Raw genomic sequence first — 22,189 nt, forward strand, 5'->3', positions numbered from 1 at the left:
CAAAGGGCCATTGGCCTTGCCTCCTACTTGCATGAGGCTCCTGGTAGCTTTGGCCTGACGGCCTCTTAGTCCTGCAGCCCCACACACGGCCCTACTTATCCCAGAGCCTTGACAGCAGGGCAGAGCCGGTGACCTGGAGGCGACCTGGGAGGTTTCCCAGTTGGGGGAGGCGGAGACCAGGCATGCTGTGGGTGCTCCACCCCCAGAAGCCTGTGGTTCTCAGGGCCCGCCCAGCAGACCCAGAAGGCAGACTGATCTCCAGCATCCCCGCGGTCACCTCCAGGAGCAGCGGGAGCCTCACCGCGGCCAGAGCAGCGCCGCGCCTCTCCACACCTGCCTCGGCTGGCACGATGCTGCCGCTGTACCTGAACATGAAGTCCAACCCTCTGCAGAAAGCGAACCTCTGCACGCGCCTGTTCTGGTGAGCGCCCCGCCGGCCGCGATACGCGGTAGTCACGGCGCCCTCCGCTGCCCGCACCTTTTAGAAACGAGTGTGGACCTTCCCAACACTGGCCTGTTCTCCTCTGCACCCTGGGAAGGCGGGGGCACGACTGGGCAAAGAAGTGGGGAGGAGGGGTGGGCAGGGGACCCGGTGACCTGGTGGCAGAGCTACAGGGTCTCCTTGCCTTGCTGCCAGCAGCCCCTCCAGAGCCAGAGAGCAGGATGTGCGAAGGCTGCCCAAGTCAGGGCGGGTGGGGAGGTGGTGGGAATCACAGTCCAATGGGAAAATGCACTGAACACCCCGCCTCTACTCTTACTGGCTTCCCCTGATCTGCTCAGGAATTCTCAGTTCTGAACTGAAGCCTCAGACCCCCACCCCCTATCCCTGTCCCCAGCCCCAAGCAAGCAGCTTATGAACAGCTTCCTTTATCTAATTAGTGCCCTGGACCATTGTTGTTCAGTTGTTCAGTCATGTCCGACTTTTTGCAACCCGGTGGATGGCAGCACTGCTGTTCTCTGTCCCTCAGCATCTCCGGAGTTTGCCCAAGTTCATGTCCATTGCATTCGTGATGTCATCCTTATAACTCATCCTCTGACACCCTCTTCTCTTGCCCTTAATCTTTCCCAGCATCAGGCCCTTTTCCAGTGAGTCATCTGTTTGCATCAGATGACCAAAATACTGGAATTTCAGCATCAGCATCAGTCCTTCCAAAGAATATTCAGTGTTGATTTCCTTTAAGATTGACTGGTTTGATCCCCTTACAGTCCAAGGGACTCTCAGAAGTCTTATCCAGCACCATTGTTTGAAGGCATCCTTTTTTCAGTGCTCCACCTTCTTTGCCATCTTTCAGTAATGTCCCCACCTTTTCCCACATGCCCTGTGTGACTGTGTGTTCCAGCTCCACTGGGTTCCCTCTGCCCCCATGTCTATGACCATGTATTTCTTTCCCTCTCCCTTTCTCCCTGTGTGGCTCTCACTGTATGACCTGGTTCCTAGTTGTGGCAAATTTCATGTGGGTAAAAAAATGAAAGGTTTTTTATTTAATGATTGGGAACACTATTCTTGAACACGTTTTGCTTTTGCCTGGGACACACAGTCAGGACTGGAGGATTTATTTGACCAGCCCCTTTCCTTATTGTGGATATCTCCACTTCCACCTTTGAGGATCACTCTGGGGATAGGGTCCCTGAAGCCTGTGAGGTCTTTCCCAATCTCTAGACTTCAGAGAAGCAGTGCATGGTCTCGATGCAGGTGGTTCCGCCCAGGAATCATTTGGTTCTGAAACCACTGAAGGGTCCCTGAGCCCAGAGGAAACACACAGATGAAAAACAGCTCAGAGAGTTGCAGCTCTTAACTGAAGTGTTCCATGTGGTAGCTGGGGCACTAACTATGTGGTCCTGAACCTTTGGGCTTTAATCACACTTGGGTGATTACTAGTTGTTTTATTTCTGGACCCTAACCCATTTATATTTCCCAAACTTCTAGTATTTCTTTCTTTTATGGGACACCCCGGGGGATCCCCAGGGATTGGGAGCTCCTATGCTTGTTTTGATGGTGGTGTATTTAGTGTGTGTAGCTTCATCTCTTGGAGAAGGCAATGGCACCCTACTCCAGTACTCTTGCCTGGAAAATGCCGTGGATGGAGGGACCTGGTAGGCTGCAGTCCATGGGCTCACTAAGAGTCAGACACGACTGAGCAACTTCACTTTGACTTTTCACTTTCATGCATTGGAGAAGAAAATGGCAACCCACTCCAGTATTCTTGCCTAGAGAATCCCAAGGATAGGGGAGCCTGGTGGGCTGCCGTCTATGGGGTCACACAGAGTCGACACAACTGAAGTGACTTAGCAGCAACTTAGCAGCAGCAGCTTCATCTCTTGGCCATTTGGTGGCTCTTAAGGAAAGAGGGGCCTAGAAGAAGGAATATGGGTATGGTTACTGTAAATAATAATAAAGTAGAAAAAATTCTCCTTAACTTCACGCAGGGCAAGGAACTTTCCAAACGCCTTCTGTTTGTGAATTTTCAAAGTGTATGTGCCTGGAAATGGGAAGGTGAGGACTTTTCATTGATTTGGGTAGGCATCCATTTCCAATTTTCCTGCTGGAGGGAAAGGTACTATTACCTCTTATTTTATACTTGAAGGCACTGAAGCAGAGATGTTGAGTAAGTTGCTTACCATCACACAGCCAGTAAGTAATGGAGCAGGACCCCAAGTCAAGCAGTCTGGCTCTCAAGACAGTGTTCCTTGTATATGTAACTGATGTCACCAAATTGGTCTCCTTCCTTGTGCTGGGCTCTGAGCCCAGGCTAAGACCCCTTTTCTTGGCTGAAGAGGTTGCTTTTCCACTCAGATTCCCACAGCCAATAACTAAATTGATGGTGAGACTGGAACAGCACAAGTTTTATTCAATGACCAAAGAATGGAGAAGCGAGAGCTTAGTTCACAAATCAACTTCTCAACCCAATTTAGGTCAAGGTAAAAGCAAGGAAATTGAATCAAGAGAGAGAGGAATATTCATGACTTATCTGAGAACAAGGTTGTGGTTTGGACCTGAAACTGAGGAAGCACTCATTTTTAGTCCTTGTGTGTGTTGTTGTCATGACTGTTGTCAACTGTCATGGCATGGGTGAGTATGCCATTTAGCATACTAATATATTACAGAGAATGCATAAATGAGGCTCAGGGTCTAGGGGAGGTTAGGTTTTTCCCCATTTGGGCCTGAAAGTGAAAGTTAGTTGCACAGTCATGGCCAATTCTTTGCGATCCCGTAGAATATAGCCCACCAGGTCCTCTGTCCATGGAAATCCCCAGGCAAGAGTACTGGAGTGGGTTGCCATTTCCTTCTCCAATTTTGGGCCTAGCTAGTTCTGCTGCTGCTGCTGCTGCTACTAAGTCACGTCAGTCATGTCCAACTCTGTCCAACCCCATAGATGGCAGCCCACCAGGCTCCCCGCTCCCTGGGATTCTCCAGGCAAGAACACTGGAGTGGGTTGCCATGTCCTTCTCCAATGTATGCATGCAGGCTAAGTCGCTTCAGTCGTGTCTGACTCTGTGCGACCCCGTGAACAGCAGCCCACCAGGTTCCTGTGTCTGCGGGATTCTCTAGGCAAGAATACTGGAGTGGATTGCCATTTCCTTCCCCAATAGCTAGTTTTAACCAGTTTTTATTTTTCTCTGTAAGTTCCTCCTTTGAGCCTGAGACTCAGACAGAAACAGGAAGTGAAAGTAAAAGAGTTAGTCACTCAGTCATGTCCAGCTCTTCGTGTCCCCATGGACTGTAGCCTGCCAGGCTCTTCTCTCCATGGGATTCTCCAAGCAAGAATACTGGAGTGGATAGCTAAACTAAATATGATTGTCACCTGGCTGAAGTCCCAATTCTCACACCCAGATAAAGACCAGGTAAAACTAATGAGGCAGTTGGGGATACACAAACCAAAAAGCAGGAGGAGAATAATTGTAAGGGGTCCTAAGAATGGCAGAAGCCCAGGAAGCTGAGATTACCTTTTTGATACTGTCCCAAATTTGTTCAGTCAGGGCCCTTCTTGTTCTGAGTATTGGATCAAGCGACTTTCTCTTTGTATTTTTATTGGAGTATAGTTGATTAACAAGGTTGTGTTAGTTTCTGCTCAACAGCAAAGTGAATCTCTTATACATATACATATACACACTCTTTTTTAGATTCTTTTCCTATGTAGGCCATTACAGAGTATAGAATAGAGTTCTCTGTGCTATATAGTAGGTCCTTCTTAGTTGTCTGTTTTATATATTACAGTGTGTGTATGTCAATCCTAGTGTCCCAATTTGTCCCTCCTCTCACCCCCTGGTAACCATAGCTTTTTTTTTTTTTCCTACATCTGTGACTCTAAGTCTATTTTTTAAAGAGTTCATTTATACCCTTTACTTACATTCCATATATAAGCGATATCATATGATATTCACCCTTCTCTGTCTGCAAGCAGCCTTCTCTAACAGTCAGGTTACACTGTCTTCTACTTGACCACTCATGTTAACATAGAAACAACAGGAACTAGTTGCAAGGGCACGAACTCCTCCTTGATCAGCCAGAAGGTAATCAGGAGGTATGCAGTGGTCATTGTCATGTGGACTAGAGGCCCAGTGAAAATTTCATCTTTCTAAAGTTAGAGCTGGGTTCTTTAGTTGCCCAGGCTAATGTTCGGGTGCCCTTTTTTTTTTTTTTTTTTTTTTAGTAGCTTTGGCTTTATAAATTGTTCCTCATGCTAGGCTCACCAAGGATACTACAAGGGTGACAACTCCTTCCATTACCAGTCCAGTCCAGCTCCCTCCTGACTAGATGAATGGCTCCATTTAGATGGGAAGTGGGGTGAGTGTAATTAAAATCTGCATTATGACCTGATCAGGGTGTGTACCTCCTATAGCCAATATCCACTAGTAGAGTTTTCTTGGAGACAGTTGATGGCCCAATGTGGGTGGTCCTTGCCCCAGGGGCCTTGAGGACCCTCAGGGGTGCACTGTGTTTGGGTTTTCTTGAGTCATGTTTAGATTAATGGTGGTTCCCTTCCATCCAAAATACTGCCTCCACAGACCAGAACCCCACAGGCTTGGTATGATCCTGTTCCCAGAGCCCTTGGGCATAGTCAGTGTCTGGAGGTGGAGGGCTCATCGGATATATTGATTGGGTCCCAAGAAAATAGGAATTTGACTAACACATACGCCTTTGCTGGGGTGGGGTGGCAATAGGGGTAATCTTGTTGTCCCTGGGCAGAAGCCTGGGCATGAAGGGATTACACGGTAGTTTGGTGATGTTCTCAGCTGTAAGTGGAGTTTCCTGAAAGTATAGGGGGCTATATTTATTTCCTGATTGAGGCTGAAGGTGGCAGATCCCACAGTCAGTAAAATTTCAGCCCTTATGAAAGTCTTGTGTTACATTTGAAAAGAAACTAATCATCCAGGAAGTGATAATGAAACATGAAACCTGAGTTCTGTTCATGAAACCTAAGAATGAATTCCGGGAAACTGGCAAACACAGAGGCAAAGTTTAGAAGATAGAGATACAAAGTCCTCAGCATAGACTCTGAGAGGGGGTGAAGGGCCCCCAAAAGGCAAGGATTATAGCAGTTTTATATCTTTTCTAGTATTGATCTGTATATTTTGGGTTGATTCATAACTTTAATATATGTCATTTTGGACCAATTAATGTAAAAGTCACAATGTCCAGTCTGTCGATTTTATGGCTTTCTTGGATCCCCCAGTTTCTCAGTTTCTCTAGACATTGCAACGCCAGCCCTCGACCCTTTCTCAAGACCTCAGACCATTATTTAGGGACCAAATGTATGTTTTAAGTGCTAATGGTCTTCTTGGAGGTTTCTCTTGATAAACCGGACAGTAGTTAATAATTGTCTTGTCCTGGGTCTGAATGTTTTATGACCTTCCAGACGAGGAAGGGATTCCTCTGAATGCCTGGAAATTGGAGCACAGAGTGAGATGCTTGCTTGAGAAGAGAAAAATTGAAATTAAAAAAGGAATTAAATATTGAAATTAGAAAAAGTCTTACACTGTCTAGCAATTTCTGCTTCAATTATAGGAAGGACTATAGAAAAATCAATGTATTCATTTTAGTTGGAAAGATGTTACTTATGTTTAGGACATCTTCAGACTGTCAGGGTCAGAAAGAGGCTCATGTGAGGGGAGTCTGACAGGGCTGTAAGCAGGTCAGGGTCCAGAGCCTGTTGGACTCAGAGTGATGTATTGTAATGTGATTTCCTGTAAAATTTCCTTTGTGTTATTAGCTGAACTAAGGCTGTCATGAGACTGCAAGGTTGCATCTTATGTGAATATGACTGAGGCATTCTTGAGTTTGGTGGGCTTCGCTGGTGGCTCAGTGGTTAAAGAATCCATCTGCCAGTGTAGGAGACATGGGTTCAATCCCTGAGCCAAGAAAATCCCCTGGAGAAGGAAATGGCAACCCACTCCAGTATCCTTGACTGGGAAATCCCAGGGATAGAGGAGCCTGGAGGGTCGCTGTCCATGGGGTCACAAAACCAGTCAGGCAGGACTTAGCCACTTAAAAACAACAGCAAAATCCTTGAGTCTGATACAGGTCAGAAAATGTAAGTGCTTGGTAATACAGGAACTATCTACAGCCTTATCCACAATGGCCTTTTGGCTCTATTGTGTGCTCCTGAACCAAAGTAACATTATTTTGATTTCTAAATGTATTTTTCTTAATAAATAAAGGAGATGTACAATGTATGTTCCCTAGTGGCTCAGAGAGTAGAGCATCTGCCTGCAATGTGGGAGACTTGAGTTCAATCCCTGGGTCGGGAAGATCCCCTGGAGAAGGAAATGGCAACCCACTCCAGTATCCTTGCCTGCAGAATTCCATGAAGAGCCTGGTGGGCTACAGTCCACTGGGTGGCAAAGAGTCGGACATGACTGAGAAACTTCACTTCACTTACAATGTATGTTCAGTTCAGTTCAGTCGCTCAGTCATGTCAGACTCTTTGCGACCCCATGAATCGCAGCACGCCAGGCCTCCCTGTCCATCACCAACTCCCGGAGTTCACCCAGACTCAAGTCCATCGAGTCAGTGATGCCATCCAGCCATCTCATCCTCTGTCGTCCCCTTCTCCTCCTTCCCCCAATCCCTCCCAGCATCAGAGTCTTTTCCAATGAGTCAACTCTTCACATGAGGTGGCCAAAGTACTGGAGTTTCAGCTTTAGCATCATTCCTTCCAAAGAAATCCCAGGGCTGATCTCCAGAATTGATTAGTTGGATCTCCTTGCAGTCCAAGGGACTCTTAAGAGTCTTCTCCAACAACACAGTTCAAAAGCATCAATTCTTCGATGCTCAGCCTTCTTCACAGTCCAACTCTCACATCCATACATGACCACAGGAAAAACCATAGCTTTGACTAGACGGAGCTTTGTTGGCAAAGTATTGTCTCTGCTTTTGAATATGCTATCTAGGTTGGTCATAACTTTCCTTCCAAGGAGTAAGCGTCTTTTAATTTCATGGCTGCAGTCACCATCTGCAGTGATTTTGGAGCCCAAAATAATAAAGTCTGACACTGTTTCCCCATCTATTTCCCATGAAGTGATGGGACCAGATGCCCTGATCTTCATTTTCTGAATGTTGAGCTTTAAGCCAACTTTTTCACTCTCCACTTTCACTTTCATCATGAGGTTTTTTAGTTCCTCTTCACTTTCTGCCATAGGGGTGGTGTCATCCGCATATCTGAGGTTATTAATATTTCTCCCGTAATCTTGATTCCAGATTGTGTTTTTCCAGCCCAGCATTTCTCATGATGTACTCTGCATAGAAGTTAAATAAGCAGGGTGACAATATACAGCCTTGATGAACTCCTTTTCCTATTTGGAACCAGTCTGTTGTTCCATGTCCAGTTCTAACTGTTGCTTCCTGACCTGCATACAGATTTCTTAAGAGACAGGTCAGGTGGTCTGGTATTCCCATCTCCTTCAGAATTTTCCACAGTTGATGGTGATCCACACAGTCAAAGGCGTTGGCATAGTCAATAAAGCAGAAATAGATGTTTTTCTGGAACTCTCCTGCTTTTTCGATGATCCAGTGGATGTTGGCAATTTGATCTTTGGTTCCTCTGCCTTTTCTAAAACCAGCTTGAACATCAGGAAGTTCACAGTTCACATACTGCTGAAGCCTGGCTTGGAGAATTTTAAGCATTACTTTACCAGCATGTGAGATGAGTGCAATTGTGTGGTAGTTTGAGCGTTCTTTGGCATTGCCTTTCTTTGGGATTGGAATGAAAACTGACTTTTTCCAGTCCTGTGGCCACTGCTGAGCTTTCCAAATTTGCTGGCATATTGAGTGCAGCACTTTCACAGCATCATCTTTCAGGATTTGAAATAGCTCAACTGGAATTCCACCACCTCCACTAGCTTTGTTCGTAGTGATGCTTTCTAAGGCCCACTAGACTTCACATTCCAGGATGTCTGGCTCTAGGTGAGTGACCACACCATCGAGATTATCTGCATCGTGAAGATGTTTTTTGTATAGTTCTTCTGTGTATTCTTGCCATCTCTTCTTAATATCTTCTGCTTCTGTTAGGTCCATAACATTTTGTCATTTATCGAGCCCATCTTTGCATAAAATGTTCCCTTGGTATCTCTAATTTTCTTGAAGAGATCTCTAGTCTTTCCCATTCTGTTGTTTTCCTCAATTTCTTTGCTTTGATCACTGAGGAAGGCTTTCTTATCTCCTCTTGCTATTCTTTGGAACTCTGCATTTAGATGCTTATATCTTTCACTTTCTCCTTTGCTTTTGGCTTCTCTTCTTTTCACAGCTGTTTGTAAGGCCTCCCCAGACAGCCATTTTGCTTTTTTGCATTTCTTTTCCATGGGGATGGTCTTGATCCCTGTCTCCTGTACAATGTCTTAAACCTCTGTCCATAGCTCATCAGTCACTCTATCTATCAGATCTAGGCCCTTAAATCTGTTTCTCACTTCCACTGTATAATCATAAGGGATTTGGTTTAGGTCATATCTGAATGGTCTAGTGGTTTTCCCTACTGTCTTCAATTTCAGTCTGAATTTGGCAATAAGGAGTTCATGATCTGAGCACAGTCAGCTCCTGGTCTTGTTTTTGTTGACTGCATAGAGCTTCTCCATCTTTGGCTGCAAAGAATATAATCAATCTGATTTCAGTGTTGACCACCTGGTGATGTCCATGTGTAGAGTCTTCTCTTGTGTTGTTGGAAGAGGGTGTCTGCTATGACCAGTGAATTTTCTTGGTGAAACTCTAATAGTCTTTGCTCTGCTTCATTCTGTATTCCAATGTATGTTCAGTAGACCATAAACAGGGTATTTTATTTATGTTTTATTCTGTGTAAACCAGAATAAAACTTATTGACACTCTAATATATGTGTTTGTAAGCATATGTCTAATTTTCTCACTATATCTTTGTATAGTTAAAATGTAGACTTTTTTTTAAACAATGTCCATGAATGCAGGATTCTAATAAAAACAATATATAATATGAATATATTTCACTCTCCTTTTTATGTTTAACAGGTGGCTAAACCCGTTGTTTAAAATTGGTCATAAACAGAAATTAGAAAAAGACAGGTACCCAGTGCTTCCGAAAGATCGCTCCCAGCACCTTGGAGAAGAGCTGGAAGGGTGAGTACATGCAGAAGGGAGTACGGTTAGAAGAGTGAGAATTTCTCCATGGGGCTAAAAGCTTGTGGGGAGGGGCCTTTGCTTCCTCCAGGGTCTTCTGAGCATCCTTCCCTGACACTGAGCCCTCACTCCTTCATGCTGACCCTGGGCTTAGCCCACTTTGGAGGCTGGGGGAGCCTGTGTTCCCTGTGTCTGTGGACATGGAGGGAGCCCACAGCCATGGCCTTGGAGACTTAGCTCTGTCCCCAAAGATAGGGTCCCAAGAGGACAGGGTCTGCCCTTCTGAGCTGCTCATGACCCGTGAGAGCAGCAAAGCTTAGCAGGAACTTGTTTGTAGAATCTGAGACTTTTCTCTGAAGACCTCAGTTCACTTCAGTTCAGTTGCTCAGTCATGTCCGACTCTTTGCGACCCCATGAATCGCAGCACGCCAGGCCTCCCTGTCCATCGCAAACTCCTGGAATTCTCTCAGACTCATCTCCACCGAGTCAGTGATGCCATCCAGCCATCTCATCCTCTGCTGTCCCCTTCTCCTCCTGCCCCCAATCCCTCCCAGCATCAGAGTCTTTTCCAATTAGTCAACTCTTCACATGAGGTGGCCAAAGTACTGGAGTTTCAGCTTTAGCATCATTCCCTCCAAAGACATCCCAGGGCTGATCTCCTTCAGAATGGACTGGTTGCATCTCCTTGCAGTCCAAGGGACTCTCAAGAGTCTTTTCCAACACCACAGTTCAAAAGCATCAATTCTTTGGCTCTCAGCCTTCTTCACAGTCCAACTCTCACATCCATACGTGACCACAGGAAAAAAACATAGCCTTGACTAGACGGACCTTTGTTAGCAAAGTAATGTCTCTGCTTTTGAATATGCTATCTAGGTTGGTCATAACTTTCCTTCCAAGGAGTAAGTGTCTTTTAATTTCATGGCTGCAGTCAACATGTGCAGTGATTTTGGAACCCCCAAAAATAAAGTCTGACACTGTTTCCACTATTTCCCCATCTATTTCCCATGAAGTGATGGGACCAGATGCCATGATCTTCGTTTTCGGAATGTTGAGCTTTAAGCCAACTTTTTCACTCTCCACTTTCTCTTTCATCAAGAGGCTTTTTAGTTCCTCTCCGCTTTCTGCCATAAGGGTGGTATCATCTGCATATCTGAGGTTATTGATATTTCTTCTGGCAGTCTTGATTCCAGCTTGTGTTTCTTCCAGCCCAGCATTTCTCATGATGTACTCTGCATATAAGTTAAATAAGCAGGGTGACAATATACAGCCTTGACATACTCCTTTTCCTATTTGGAACCAGTCTGTTGTTCCATGTCCAGTTCTAACTGTTGCTTCCTGACCTGCATACATATTTCTCAAGAGGCAAATCAGGTGGTCTGGTATTCCTATCTCTTTCAGAATTTTCCACAGTTGATGGTGATCCACACAGTCAAAGGCTTTGGTATAGTCAGTAAAGCAGAAATAGGTGTTTTTCTGGAACTCTCTTGCTTTTTCCGTAATCCAGCAGATATTGGCAATTTGATCTCTGGTTCCTCTGCCTTTTCTAAAACTAGCTTGAACACCAGGAATTTCACAGTTCACATATTGCTGAAGCCTGGCTTGGAGAATTTTGAGCATTACATTTTTACTAGCATGTGAGATGACTGCAATTGTGCGGTAGTTTGAGCATTCTTTGGCATTGCCTTTCTTTGGGATTGGAATGAAAACTGACCTTTTCCAGTCCTGTGGCCACTGCTGAGTTTTCCAAATTTACTGGCATATTGAGTGCAGCACTTTCACAGTGTCATCTTTCAGGATTTGGAATAGCTCAACTGGAATTCCATCACCTCCACTAGCTCTGTTCGTAGTGATGCTTTCTAAGGCCTACTTGAATTCACATTCCAGGATGTCTGGCTCTAGGTCAGTGATCATACCATTGTGTTTATCTGGGTCATGAAGATCTTTTTTGTACAGTTCTTCTGTGTATTCTTGCCATCTCTTCTTAATATCTTCTACTTCTGTTAGGTCCATACCTTTTCTGTCCTTTATCAAGCTCATCTTCGCATGAAATGTTCCCTTAGTATGTCTAATTTTCTTGAAGAGATCTCTAGTCTTTCCCATTCTGTTATTTTCCTCCATTTTTTTTTGCATTGATCACTGAGCAATGCTTTCTTATCTCTTCCTGAAATTCTTTGGAACTCTGCATTCAGATGCTTATATTTTTCCTTTTCTCCTTTGCTTTTCGCTTCTCTTCTTTTCACAGCTATTTGTAAGGCCTCCCCAGACAGCCATTTTGCTTTTTTGCATTTCTTTTCCATGGGGATGGTCTTAATCCCTGTATCCTGTACAATGTCATGAACTTCATTCCATAGTTCATCAGGCACTCTGTATTTCAGATCTAGGCCCTTAAATCTATTTCTCACTTCCACTGTATAATCATAAGGGATTTGATTTAGGTCATACCTGAATTATCTAGTGATTTTCCCCACTTTCTTCAATTTAAGTCTGAATTTGGTAATAAGGAGTTTATGATCTGTGCCACAGTCAGCTCCTGGTCTTGTTTTTGCTGACTGTATAGAGCTTCTCCATCTTTACCTGCGAAGAACATAATCAATCTGATTTCAGTGTTGACCATCTGGTGATGTCCATGTGTAGAGTCTTCTCTTGTGTTGTTGGAAGAGGGTGTTTGCTATGACCCGTGCATTTTCTTGGCAAAACTCTATTAGTCTTTGCCCTGCTTCATTCCGTATTCCAAGGCCAAATTTGCCTTTTACTCCAGGTGTTTTTTGACTTCCTACTTTTGCATTCCAGCCCCCTATCATGGAAAGGACATCTTTTTTGGGTGTTAGTTCTAAAAGATCTTGTAGGTCTTCATAGAACGGTTCAACTTCAGCTTCTTCAGCATTACTGGTTGGGGCATAGACTTGGATTACTATGATATTGAATGGTTTGCCTTGGAAACAAACAGAGATCATTCTGTCGTTTTTGAGATTGCATCCAAGTACTGCATTTCAGACTCTTTTGTTGACCATGATGGCTACTGTATTTCTTCTGAGAGATTCCTGCCTGCAGTAGTAGATATAATGGTCATCTGAGTTAAATTCACCCATTCCAGTCCATTTTAGTTCGCTGATTCCTAGAATGTCGACATTCACTCTTGCCATCTCTTGTTTGACTGCTTCCAATTTGCCTTGATTCATGGACCTGACATTCCAGGTTCCTATGAAATATTGCTCTTTACAGCATTGGACCTTGCTTCTATCACCTGTCACATCCACAGCTGGTATTCTTTTTGCTTTGGCTCCACCCCTTCTTTCTTTTGAAGACCTGATCTGGTGCTTTTCCTGGTGCTTCAGTGTCTGCACTGCTCATCTTTCGGGAGCCCTGTGAGCAGTTAGCCAGAATCTATGGGCAGCCACGAAGAAGGCAATGGTACCCCACTCCAGTACTCTTGCCTGGAAAATCCCATGGACGGGGGAGCCTGGTAGGCTGCAGTCCATGGCTTCGCTAAGAGTTGGACAGGACCAAGTGACTTCACTTTCACTTTTCACTTTCATGCATTGGAGAAGGAAATGGCAACCCAGTCCAGTGTTCTTGCCTGGAAAATCCCAGGGATGGGGGAGCCTGGTGGGCTGCCGTCTATAGGGTCGCACAGAGTCGGACACGACGGAAGCGATTTAGCAGTAGCACAGGCAGCCACAGAGCAGCCTGTAGTGAAGGCTTGTCCTCTGCTCTGTTCCTCTCCTGTTTTCCTACGGCAGGGCTGTTCCTCACTGTTCTTTGTCTCTCTTCACAGGTACTGGGATCAAGAAGTTTTGAGAACACAGAGAGATTCTCAGGAGCCTTCTTTAATGAAAGCAATTGTAAAATGTTACGGGAAATCCTACTTAATTTGGTGAATGTTAATATTTCTTGAGGTAAAAGCTTTTCCATACAGTGCATTGATTTTGAATATATGTGGGTCAGTCCTGAGATGGATGGACTGAGGCAAGGAAAGGACAGTGGTTTAAGGCCTAAGGGTAAATCTCATCTAGGAACCATGATGTAGATCAGCAGTTGTATTTATCTTTAGAATATACAGATTCTTAAAGGGCTTGAGCTATGGAGATTACTATTTCTCTTTTAACTGATTAAAACATGGTGTAATGGAAGGAGAGCAGCACTGGAAAGATATTTTATGCCATGTTAGGATGTTTTTGGTGCTCAATATAAATATTGAGTGATCCTTGACCAAAAGAAGATCTTACAACCTCAGGGAATAGTGTCCTGTGGTTTGGAGGAAGTAAACTTCAGAGAACAGAGATCAGGAGATGGCAACACATGTAACAGATTCCAAAACAAAGCAGAGTTTTAATAAAGCATTTGGACAATAATTTGAAGTAGAGGATTTATGTGGCAATAACAGACCTATGTTCAACAACATGGAACTGAACATTATTTTTCATACAAAGTTAAAAGCACATTGTATTTCCTTCCTGACCACTTGCCCAATCCCCATCTCTTCGAGAGAGACAAGCTTCATCTAAATAATTTCATCGGATTAATGACTGTCATGTATAACTTTATTACTACTTCTGTCTTGGGTATTCCTTTGAAAAAGGTGTATGGATTCATTACATATTCTAATGTATTGCCTATATATTGTAAGATAAAGTCAAATACATATCTGCTGATAGTTTTTAAATTGACCTGTCCTTATACTTAGAAATGTCTCTTAATAGTAGGCTTCCCTGGTGCTCAGAAAAATCTGCCTGCAATGCAGGAGACCCATGTTCAATCCCTGGCTCAGGAAGACCCCCTGGAGAAGGAAATGGCAATCCACTCCAGTATTCTTTCCTGGAGAATTCCATGAACAGAGGAGCCTGGAATGCTCCCGTCCAGGGGGTCACAAAGAGTTGGACACGACTGAGCAACTGTTACTCACTCAAACTTGGAGTCAAGTCCAGAATAATGTAAGACATTTTACAAGTGCTCAGCAAGTAATTGTTGAACTTTCCAGGTCACATCTGATAAATGCTTTCTAAAAAAGGATCATCCCCTTCTTGTGGAACAGAACCTGGGGCCTTGCATCTGGGCTGGAGCTTCCAGAGCACCCAAGAGCTCTTCCTAGGCTATCCCTGGCATACCCTTCCCTAGGATGCCCCCTCCCCATAGGCCAGGTCATCCAGGCCATAATCCTACGTGGGAAGAGCTTCAACTTCACCATGAATTATGTGCACCCTCCATGCTGGTTTCCATCCTGGCTGTGGGGGTGGTTTCCCGGTTGAAGGGGGATCCTGGTGTCCTGGCATTGGCAGAGGGTCGAGGAGGAGATGTGCAGGGAAAACTAAAGGCAGAAAGTTGTGAGGTCAGTGACCCCCGTGACCCTGAAGATCCTGGGTCAAGGCCTCCAGTGAGACAGTCCACCTGGGGACACAGTGGCGTCAGCCCCCCTGTTCTGGCTGAGCCTGCTGGGGGTCTGCTGCAGACCCCCCTGGGTGGCTCGTGCTCTCCATGGTCCCTTAATGATGCCTTAGGGACACGGGAGGCCTGTGAGCATGTGAGGGCAGGAGGGATAGAAGATGCAGTTGCTGAGAAAGGGGTGTTTTAGGTGGAGAAGATGTGAGCTGTCCTCAGTCCATTGTGTTTGGGTGAGGTGATGGGTCAGATGGTTTACAGGTGGGTGATGTGGCTCTTGTTTAAATGCTGTGCTGTACTTAAGGGCACTGTGGTCAGTGGGCAGCTGGGCAGGTGAATTCCACCCACACAACTTGAGAGACAGAGAATCTGTCAGCTCACAGGTGACTGGGTGATCCTGGGAGATGGAGTTCTCATTGATGATAGAAGAAGATTGGGCATTGTGCCAGAGGGTGGGACAGGTGTGTGGGGCAGAGTGCCACCTTTGAGAGGGCACTGACCACCTAGGTACTGCAATGCCTTGTGAAGGACAGGGGTGGGAGAGGGGACAGGAACCCTTCAGGCTGCCCCAGCCCTTCTTTGTCCCATATGCAGCTGTCCCAGTGATGATCTTTCCACATAGTCACAGTAAGTCTCTGTTTGAAATACACAGGTGGCAAGCTGGTGTGGCCTGTTTCTGCAGGATTTCCTGACCTCACACAGCAGAGCTCTCATGAATTCTGCTTGTCTGGAAACCCTGGGGCCTCGGTGTGTGCCTGTGGCTTATGCCAGGTGCCTGGTTGGATGAGTGGACTCCGGGTTCAATGTTGGATCGTATCAGGAGCAGGTCTTTCTCTGCTGTCCCTGGTTCTCTAGTTTCTCTTTGGTACTGAAAGCTAAAGAAGCTTAAAGTCAAGTGGGTCTCAAAGCATAGCCCATGTGGCTGGGTTTGAACTGAGCTGCTGGTTTTTCTTGCTGTCCTGGGCTGTTGGCTCCTTGGGTGGGGTCACTAAGCCTTGGATGGATCCCATCCTAATATAAGATTTGGTTCTTGGCTGTGGCAGCTCATGGAAGAAGCAGACATAGAGGGAGAGACTGCAGGATCTGAAGTTCTTCCTGAGAGCGAATCATTCCCACTGTGGTGCTGGGAGTAGTGGTTTCAAAGTTCTCCAGCCCCTGGAATACATCCTGCCAAAAAGTGAAAGTGTTAGTCGCTCAGTCGTGTCCAACTCTTTACTACCCCATGGACCGTAGCCCGCCAGGCTCCTCTGCCCATGGAATTCTCCAGGCGAGAATACTGGAGTGGGTTGCTGTTTCCTTCTCCAGGGGATCTTCCTGAACCTGGGATGAAACCCAGGTTTCCTGCCTAAGAGGCAGACCGTTTACCATCTGAGCCACCTGAGGGTCCAGAAAGGTCCCTGGGGGCTGCACAAGGTGCAACTGGGTAAAGCCCTGACCCCTTTTTTAGGAGAGTGGTCGTTGGGTGGTCGTGGTGGAGAAGTGGGGAGTAGAGAACCATAAATGTAGGGGCTCATCTGTGTGGTAGTACTGCTAGATCTATTAGCAGTGATAGTTAAATATTTGATTTTATGAAGCAACTTCCCATGTTGTGATCTATCTGTACTGCTTGTTGGTCTTTGTATGTTAGACAGTGGAAGATGTAAACTCAACCCAGAAGTCTCTAAAATACAAACGTGTTTCCTTGGCGACCTCCAGCCCTCTTTCAATTCCTTGGCTGAACAGAACACCCCGTGGATCATCCATGGTCCCAAGCAGTGTGCTCCTTCCACCCACAGCACGAGCAGGGCCTCCCAGGTACTCCTGGTGGCACCAGTGGGAAAAAGCAGGGTGACGGCAGTCCAGGGTGAGGCTTTTAGGTTTCAGGATATTGAGATTTCAAAACCTCTGTCCTGTGAGAAGTGAGGAGTATCTCTACTGTTCAGAGAAACAAGTACCAGGCTGTGGAGCCTGCACAGGTCACCCCTAATTAGAACAGAACAGCCAGCAAGTTCCCAGCACCCCTGGACCCTGTGTGCACCTCCAAGGGACCACAGGTGGGGATGACAGGTCCCCACCTGCCCGGGCCCCTCAGCATGGAGGGGAAGAGCCTGAAGTCTCTGCCTGAGCCTCAGTCACAGAGATCACCTCTCCAGGTCATCAGGGCTTCTGTCTGAGAGGTGAGGTCTCTATCTGCTGGTGTATAAATGGGGTGACCTCAGAGAGCCAGAGTGGGTTCACCCCATCCCTCTGAGAGGGGAGGAGTGGCTGGGAATTATGTCCTCTTCCCAGAACCCTAAGAAGTGGCCTGGTCTTGTCTGGTCACTTGTCCTTTGTCTGAGGCCACTTTTACTGATGGTCTCTGGTCCATCTGGAGGTTGGGAAGCACATGTTTGTGTAAATCTTCATTTTGGAGCTCAGCTGATGGCCAGGAAGTAAACAGAATCCTCTGAGAGTCCCACAATGGGCTTTGTGCCTTGACTCACAGCTGGTTCCCTGAGAGCTGCAGTGGACTTTTGCCTTTATTTCCCAACCGTTTCTTCCATGTGTCCCTCACTGCTGCTCAACCCAGGAGGCTGAGGAGTGGCTGCTGGTGGCAAAGATACTGTGGGCTGAGAGCTACCACTGAGGACCACACAGCAAGGGAGAGGAGGAGGGGGCACTGAGCCAAGTGGACAGGGACCTGCAGAGCAGACCTGCTGTGCGCCCTGCTGGTTCCTGAGAGCATCATGTTAGCCATTAGGTGTTAGTAATACCCACCGTGATGACCTTGAGTTATAAATGATGGTGATGTTTTCAATCCATTTTCTTTCTTTTTTTTTCTAAGTATATGTAAGTTTTTATTGCAAAATTAAAATAATTTTTTAAATTGAAGTCTGATTGGCTTATAATGTTTTATTAGTTTTTGGTATACATCACTAGTGATTTAATATTTGATACAGTACATAGTAATTTTAGTTACCAACTGTCACCATAAAAAGTTATTCCAGTATTATTGAGTATATTTTCTATGTTATATATTACAATATTGTGATTTATTTTTAAAGATTTTATCTTTTCTCCCAGTCCCCTTTTATTTATTTGATAAATTGGTGTTTGTACCTCTTAAGTTTCCTCACCTATTTCACTTGTTCACTTCACTCCCCTTAATCCATTTTCTTTAAGTAGTCAGGGTGGTAGGTGATTCTTTTTTAAAAGACTACATTCCTAATGGTTAAAAATTTTAGCAATCTGCTTAGAAGTGAAACTTTAATTACAGGCTAGAAATTTGGCTTTCATACATGATTTTTCTCAAGAGTTCTTGTTCTACTATGATCACCTGTAAGCAGCAATGAGTTTTCTAAGCCCTTTGTGAAACCAGCCTCTGCCATTATGAATAGAGTAAGTCTCTGCCCTGGATTTCTGTTAATAAAAATGTTGAAATGATTTCAGAGCACTTTGAGCTGTTGTGGCTCATTTAGTTGTCCCAGGATTCCTCCAAGGGAGGTAAGGAAGGTATTTCCATAGATAAGGACCTGGAGTTGCAGGAGGACACATGATGGGCTTAGAGTCTTATGACTCACAGGTGGCCGACCTGGTTTCTGAAGCACAGAGTTCTGATTCCTAGACCAGTGCTCTCTGCATCATGTCCTGAGGCTTCCTCTCCTCCCACAGCCTCCCCTGAGGCTCACAGTCAAGCGGAGGTGTTTTCCTAACAACAGCTCTTCCTATAGAACTGTCAACTGAGAACATTTCAAAAATACAAAAATAGAATAGAATGAAAGGGTAATACAATGTGACACTGCAGAATAGGCCTCTCTCGCAGAAAATTGTTGTGAGTTGATTCTTTATTGAGAAATAGACACAGGAGAAACTCTGAGGACAGAGTCGAAGATACTCTTCTGTGAGGGACATTTACACTGATAAAGGAAATCTCCGTTGGTAATGGTGTCTCCCTCTCTATTGCGAAGATCCCCTGGAGAAGGGAAAGGCTACCCACTCGAGTATTCTGGCCTGGAGTATTCCACGGACTATATAATCTATGGAGTCGCAAAGAATGGGACGTGACTGAGTGACTTTCATTTCACTTTTCACTCCCTCTCTGTACCAGAAAGAGAAGGATGGCTCTAAATCACAGCAGAATCCTGTTGAAGGACAGTCTTCAAGAAGAATGAAATCTGCCTAACAAACCCAACCCTACAATAGTTTCAGCTGCTTTTCCTGTTAACTTCTCATAGGTGCTTCCTCACCTTTACTTTATCTTTAGCTGGAGATGATATTTAAGGTGGTGGCTTGGGCCATCTCATGGAGTTACTCAGTTCTTCTTGATATTTTCCATGTGTATCAGAAATACACATGTTAATAAACTTTTGTTTGATTTTCTCTTATTTTGTATTTTATCCAGGCTTCCCTCATGGCTCAGTGGTAAAGAACTCATCTACCAATGCTGGCGATGCAGGTTCAATCCCTGGGTCAGAAAATTCCCTGGAGGAGAAAATGATAACACACTCCAGTATTCTTGCCTGGGAAATCCTGGACAGAGGAGCCTGGAGGGCTACAGTCCATTGTATTGTAGAGAGTTGGACATGACTTAATGACTAAACAATAATAATCAGCTAAGAACTCAGAAGGAGTTATTATTGAATATAGTTATTTCGACCCCATGCACTGCAGCATGCCAGGCTTCCCTGTCCATCACCAACTCCCGGAGCTTACTCATACTGATGTCCATCGAGTCGGTGATGCCATCCAATCATCTCATTTTCTTTCATCCCTTCTCCTCCTGCCTTCATTCTTTTCCAGCATCAAGGTCTTTTCCAATGTGTCAGTTCTTTGCACTGGTGGCCAAAGTATTGGAGCTTCAGCTTCAGTATCAGTCCTTCCAATGAATATTCAGGACTGATTTCATTTAGGATTGACTGGTTTGATCTCCTTGTAGTCCAAGGGACTCTCAAGAGTCTTCTTCAATGCCACAGTTCAAAAGCATCAATTTTTCAGCTTTCAGCTTTCTTTATAGTCCAACTCTCACATCCATACATGACTACTGGAAAAACCATAGCTTTGACTAGATGGACCTTTATTGGCAAAGTAATGTCTCTTCTTTTTAATATGCCATCTAGGTTGCTCATAGCTTTTCTTCCGAGGAGCAAGCAACTTTTAATTTCATGGCTGCAGTCACCATCTGCAGTGATTTAGGAGCCCCTCAAAAACTAAAGTATGTCACTGTTTCCATTGTTTCCCCATCTTTTTGCCATGAAGTGGTGGGACTGGATGCCATAATCTTAGTTTTCTGAATGTTGAGTTTTAAGCCAAATCTTTCACTCTCCTCTTTCAGTTTCATCAAGAAGTTCTTTAGTTCTTAGTTTTCTGCTGTAAGGTTGGTGTTATCTGCATATCTGAGGTTATTAATATTTCTCCCAGCAATCTTGATTCCAGCTTGTGCTTCTTCCAGCCTGGCATTTCACATGATATACTCTGCATATAGTTATGCATATCTGCATATCTTTTAAAGATGTAACCCCCCCCCACTAAACATATTAACATAAACATTATTATTATTATGCATAAATATTAACTTTCATCAATATCTAGCCAGTGCTCACAGTTGTCCTTTTCCTCCTCTTGCTGTTCAAAGCCATATTAAATAAGGTACATTTAATTGACCTAGTTATATAGATTGCTTTTCTATTCCCCTCCACCCCATGCTTCTAGGTTGTTTGTCCTTTAGAGATTCCCACAGACTAGATATGGCTGATAACTTCTCCCCTTGTGTCAATTAACATGTTCCTCTGGCACCTTAGGTTGATGTTTAGGTCTAGAAGTTTGATGTAACTCATTTGGATTTTCTTCACCCCTTTCATCTATGTAGGAGGTAGGGTAGTATACCTCCCTTATGAGGTACATAACACTGTGTGTGTGTGTGTGTGTGTGTGTGTGTGTGTGTGTGTGTGTGATGTTAGGAGCTATTTACGATCTTTGCTCAAGGTTCATTAATTCATTAAAGGTTGCAAAATGAGGATGTTCTAAGTTGTTTGGTTAACCTTGAACTATAGTATTTATGAGATGAGTAGGGGAAATTAATTTTTTCACTTTTTAAAACCTGTTTTCAAAATAATGAGTTGGTTCTTCTCTGGGGCTAGTGAATTTTTATTTTTATTTTTTTATTTTTTTTTGGTTTGGTTTTGTGAATGTCAGTTTGAGCTCATGGATTTAAGCATTTCTGATCTGCTTCAGTCCATTTCATTTGTTAAACTTGTGCCTAATTTGGCCATCTTTGGGCAGCAAGAGTCTATTCAGGTTGAGTCCTGAGTCTTTTGCACATACTCTAGAAGTCTTTGTTAGGGTTTTTGTTTTGTTTTGTTTGTTGGTTTCTGGTGTGACAGGATATTTCTAGCTCATTTTGTACAACATTTGCTCCAGCCCTGGAATCATCCATTTCTCCAAGCAGTCCTGGCTTCTTCTAGTGTGAAATGGTACTTATAGACTATAGTCTAGGTGCTAGAGGTGCTTATTGCTCTTGGTTATTCTTTCTTGGCTTTTTCATTAGACAAAGTTAGAATACATTTTTTTATGTATATATGGGTGTTTCCAATCCAAGTCAGATGCAGGTGACTAGTGTTTTTACTTCATCTTATTGCTTTTACATCTGTATCTCTTTTCTCCCCTCATGTGTTCTTTGTCCCATGTCTAAACCCAATTTTAAATGATATAAACATAATTATTCATTTGTTTTACCTTATAATGTGACTTCTGAAAACAATTTAAGATTTTTTTGCAGTCCATACTGTCTTCAGGTGGGTGTATCACACAGAGAATGTGTTTTCAAATTATTTTGTTTAAAACCACTTTTGATTATTCTTTTTTGTATGGTTCTATCAACCAAAAGGATGGGTACATATTTAGGTACTTTTGTTTAATTTTACTCTGAAATTTTAGGAATTGCTTTCTAAAAAATTGTTTTATAATTATAATCCTGTATAATGTTTTCATGATTCCAAAATCAGGAAAAAGCTATTTTCAAACAAGGTTGATATGCTTGTTACCTCAACTCTAATTCTTCTTCTCCTTTTAGAGGTAATTTTCTAGGCTAATTTTAAATACTATTTTTACTAATATTTTTAAAATATAGTATTTTCTGAACACTTTATTTTTCCTACTGTGCAGAATGAAAAATTTTAATTTCATCACTGTAATCTCTGTATTTGGAATTATACGGATTTTTTTCTAGAAGCATGTAATATGTCATGCAACTCTGGGGAAAACTCTCTGTGATCCTTG

General features: G+C 44.1%; 1 protein-coding gene across 1 annotated transcript; it reads left to right on the forward strand.

Moving 5' to 3' along the window:
• The first annotated feature begins 246 nt into the window (after nucleotides 1–246).
• Nucleotides 247–18,844, forward strand: LOC139186119 (ATP-binding cassette sub-family C member 4-like). Its single transcript, XM_070799900.1, has 3 exons — nucleotides 247–421; nucleotides 9,473–9,580; nucleotides 13,356–18,844. The coding sequence occupies exons 1-3, from the start codon at nucleotides 351–353 to the stop codon at nucleotides 13,456–13,458; spliced, it is 282 nt and encodes a 93-aa protein (XP_070656001.1). The 5' UTR covers nucleotides 247–350; the 3' UTR covers nucleotides 13,459–18,844.
• Nucleotides 18,845–22,189: the final 3,345 nt, after the last annotated feature.

The sequence above is a fragment of the Bos indicus genome, chromosome 12 (assembly GCF_029378745.1).
Source record: "Bos indicus isolate NIAB-ARS_2022 breed Sahiwal x Tharparkar chromosome 12, NIAB-ARS_B.indTharparkar_mat_pri_1.0, whole genome shotgun sequence".
Taxonomy (NCBI): domain Eukaryota; kingdom Metazoa; phylum Chordata; class Mammalia; order Artiodactyla; family Bovidae; genus Bos; species Bos indicus.

Bases quoted from the DNA above. Each gene is read 5' to 3' on its own strand.
- LOC139186119 (XM_070799900.1), top strand. From the start codon at position 351: ATGCTGCCGCTGTACCTGAACATGAAGTCCAACCCTCTGCAGAAAGCG. The intron at 422-9,472 runs GTGAGCGCCCCG...TATGTTTAACAG, and splicing joins CTCTGCACGCGCCTGTTCTG to GTGGCTAAACCCGTTGTTTA. The intron at 9,581-13,355 runs GTGAGTACATGC...CTCTCTTCACAG, and splicing joins CTTGGAGAAGAGCTGGAAGG to GTACTGGGATCAAGAAGTTT.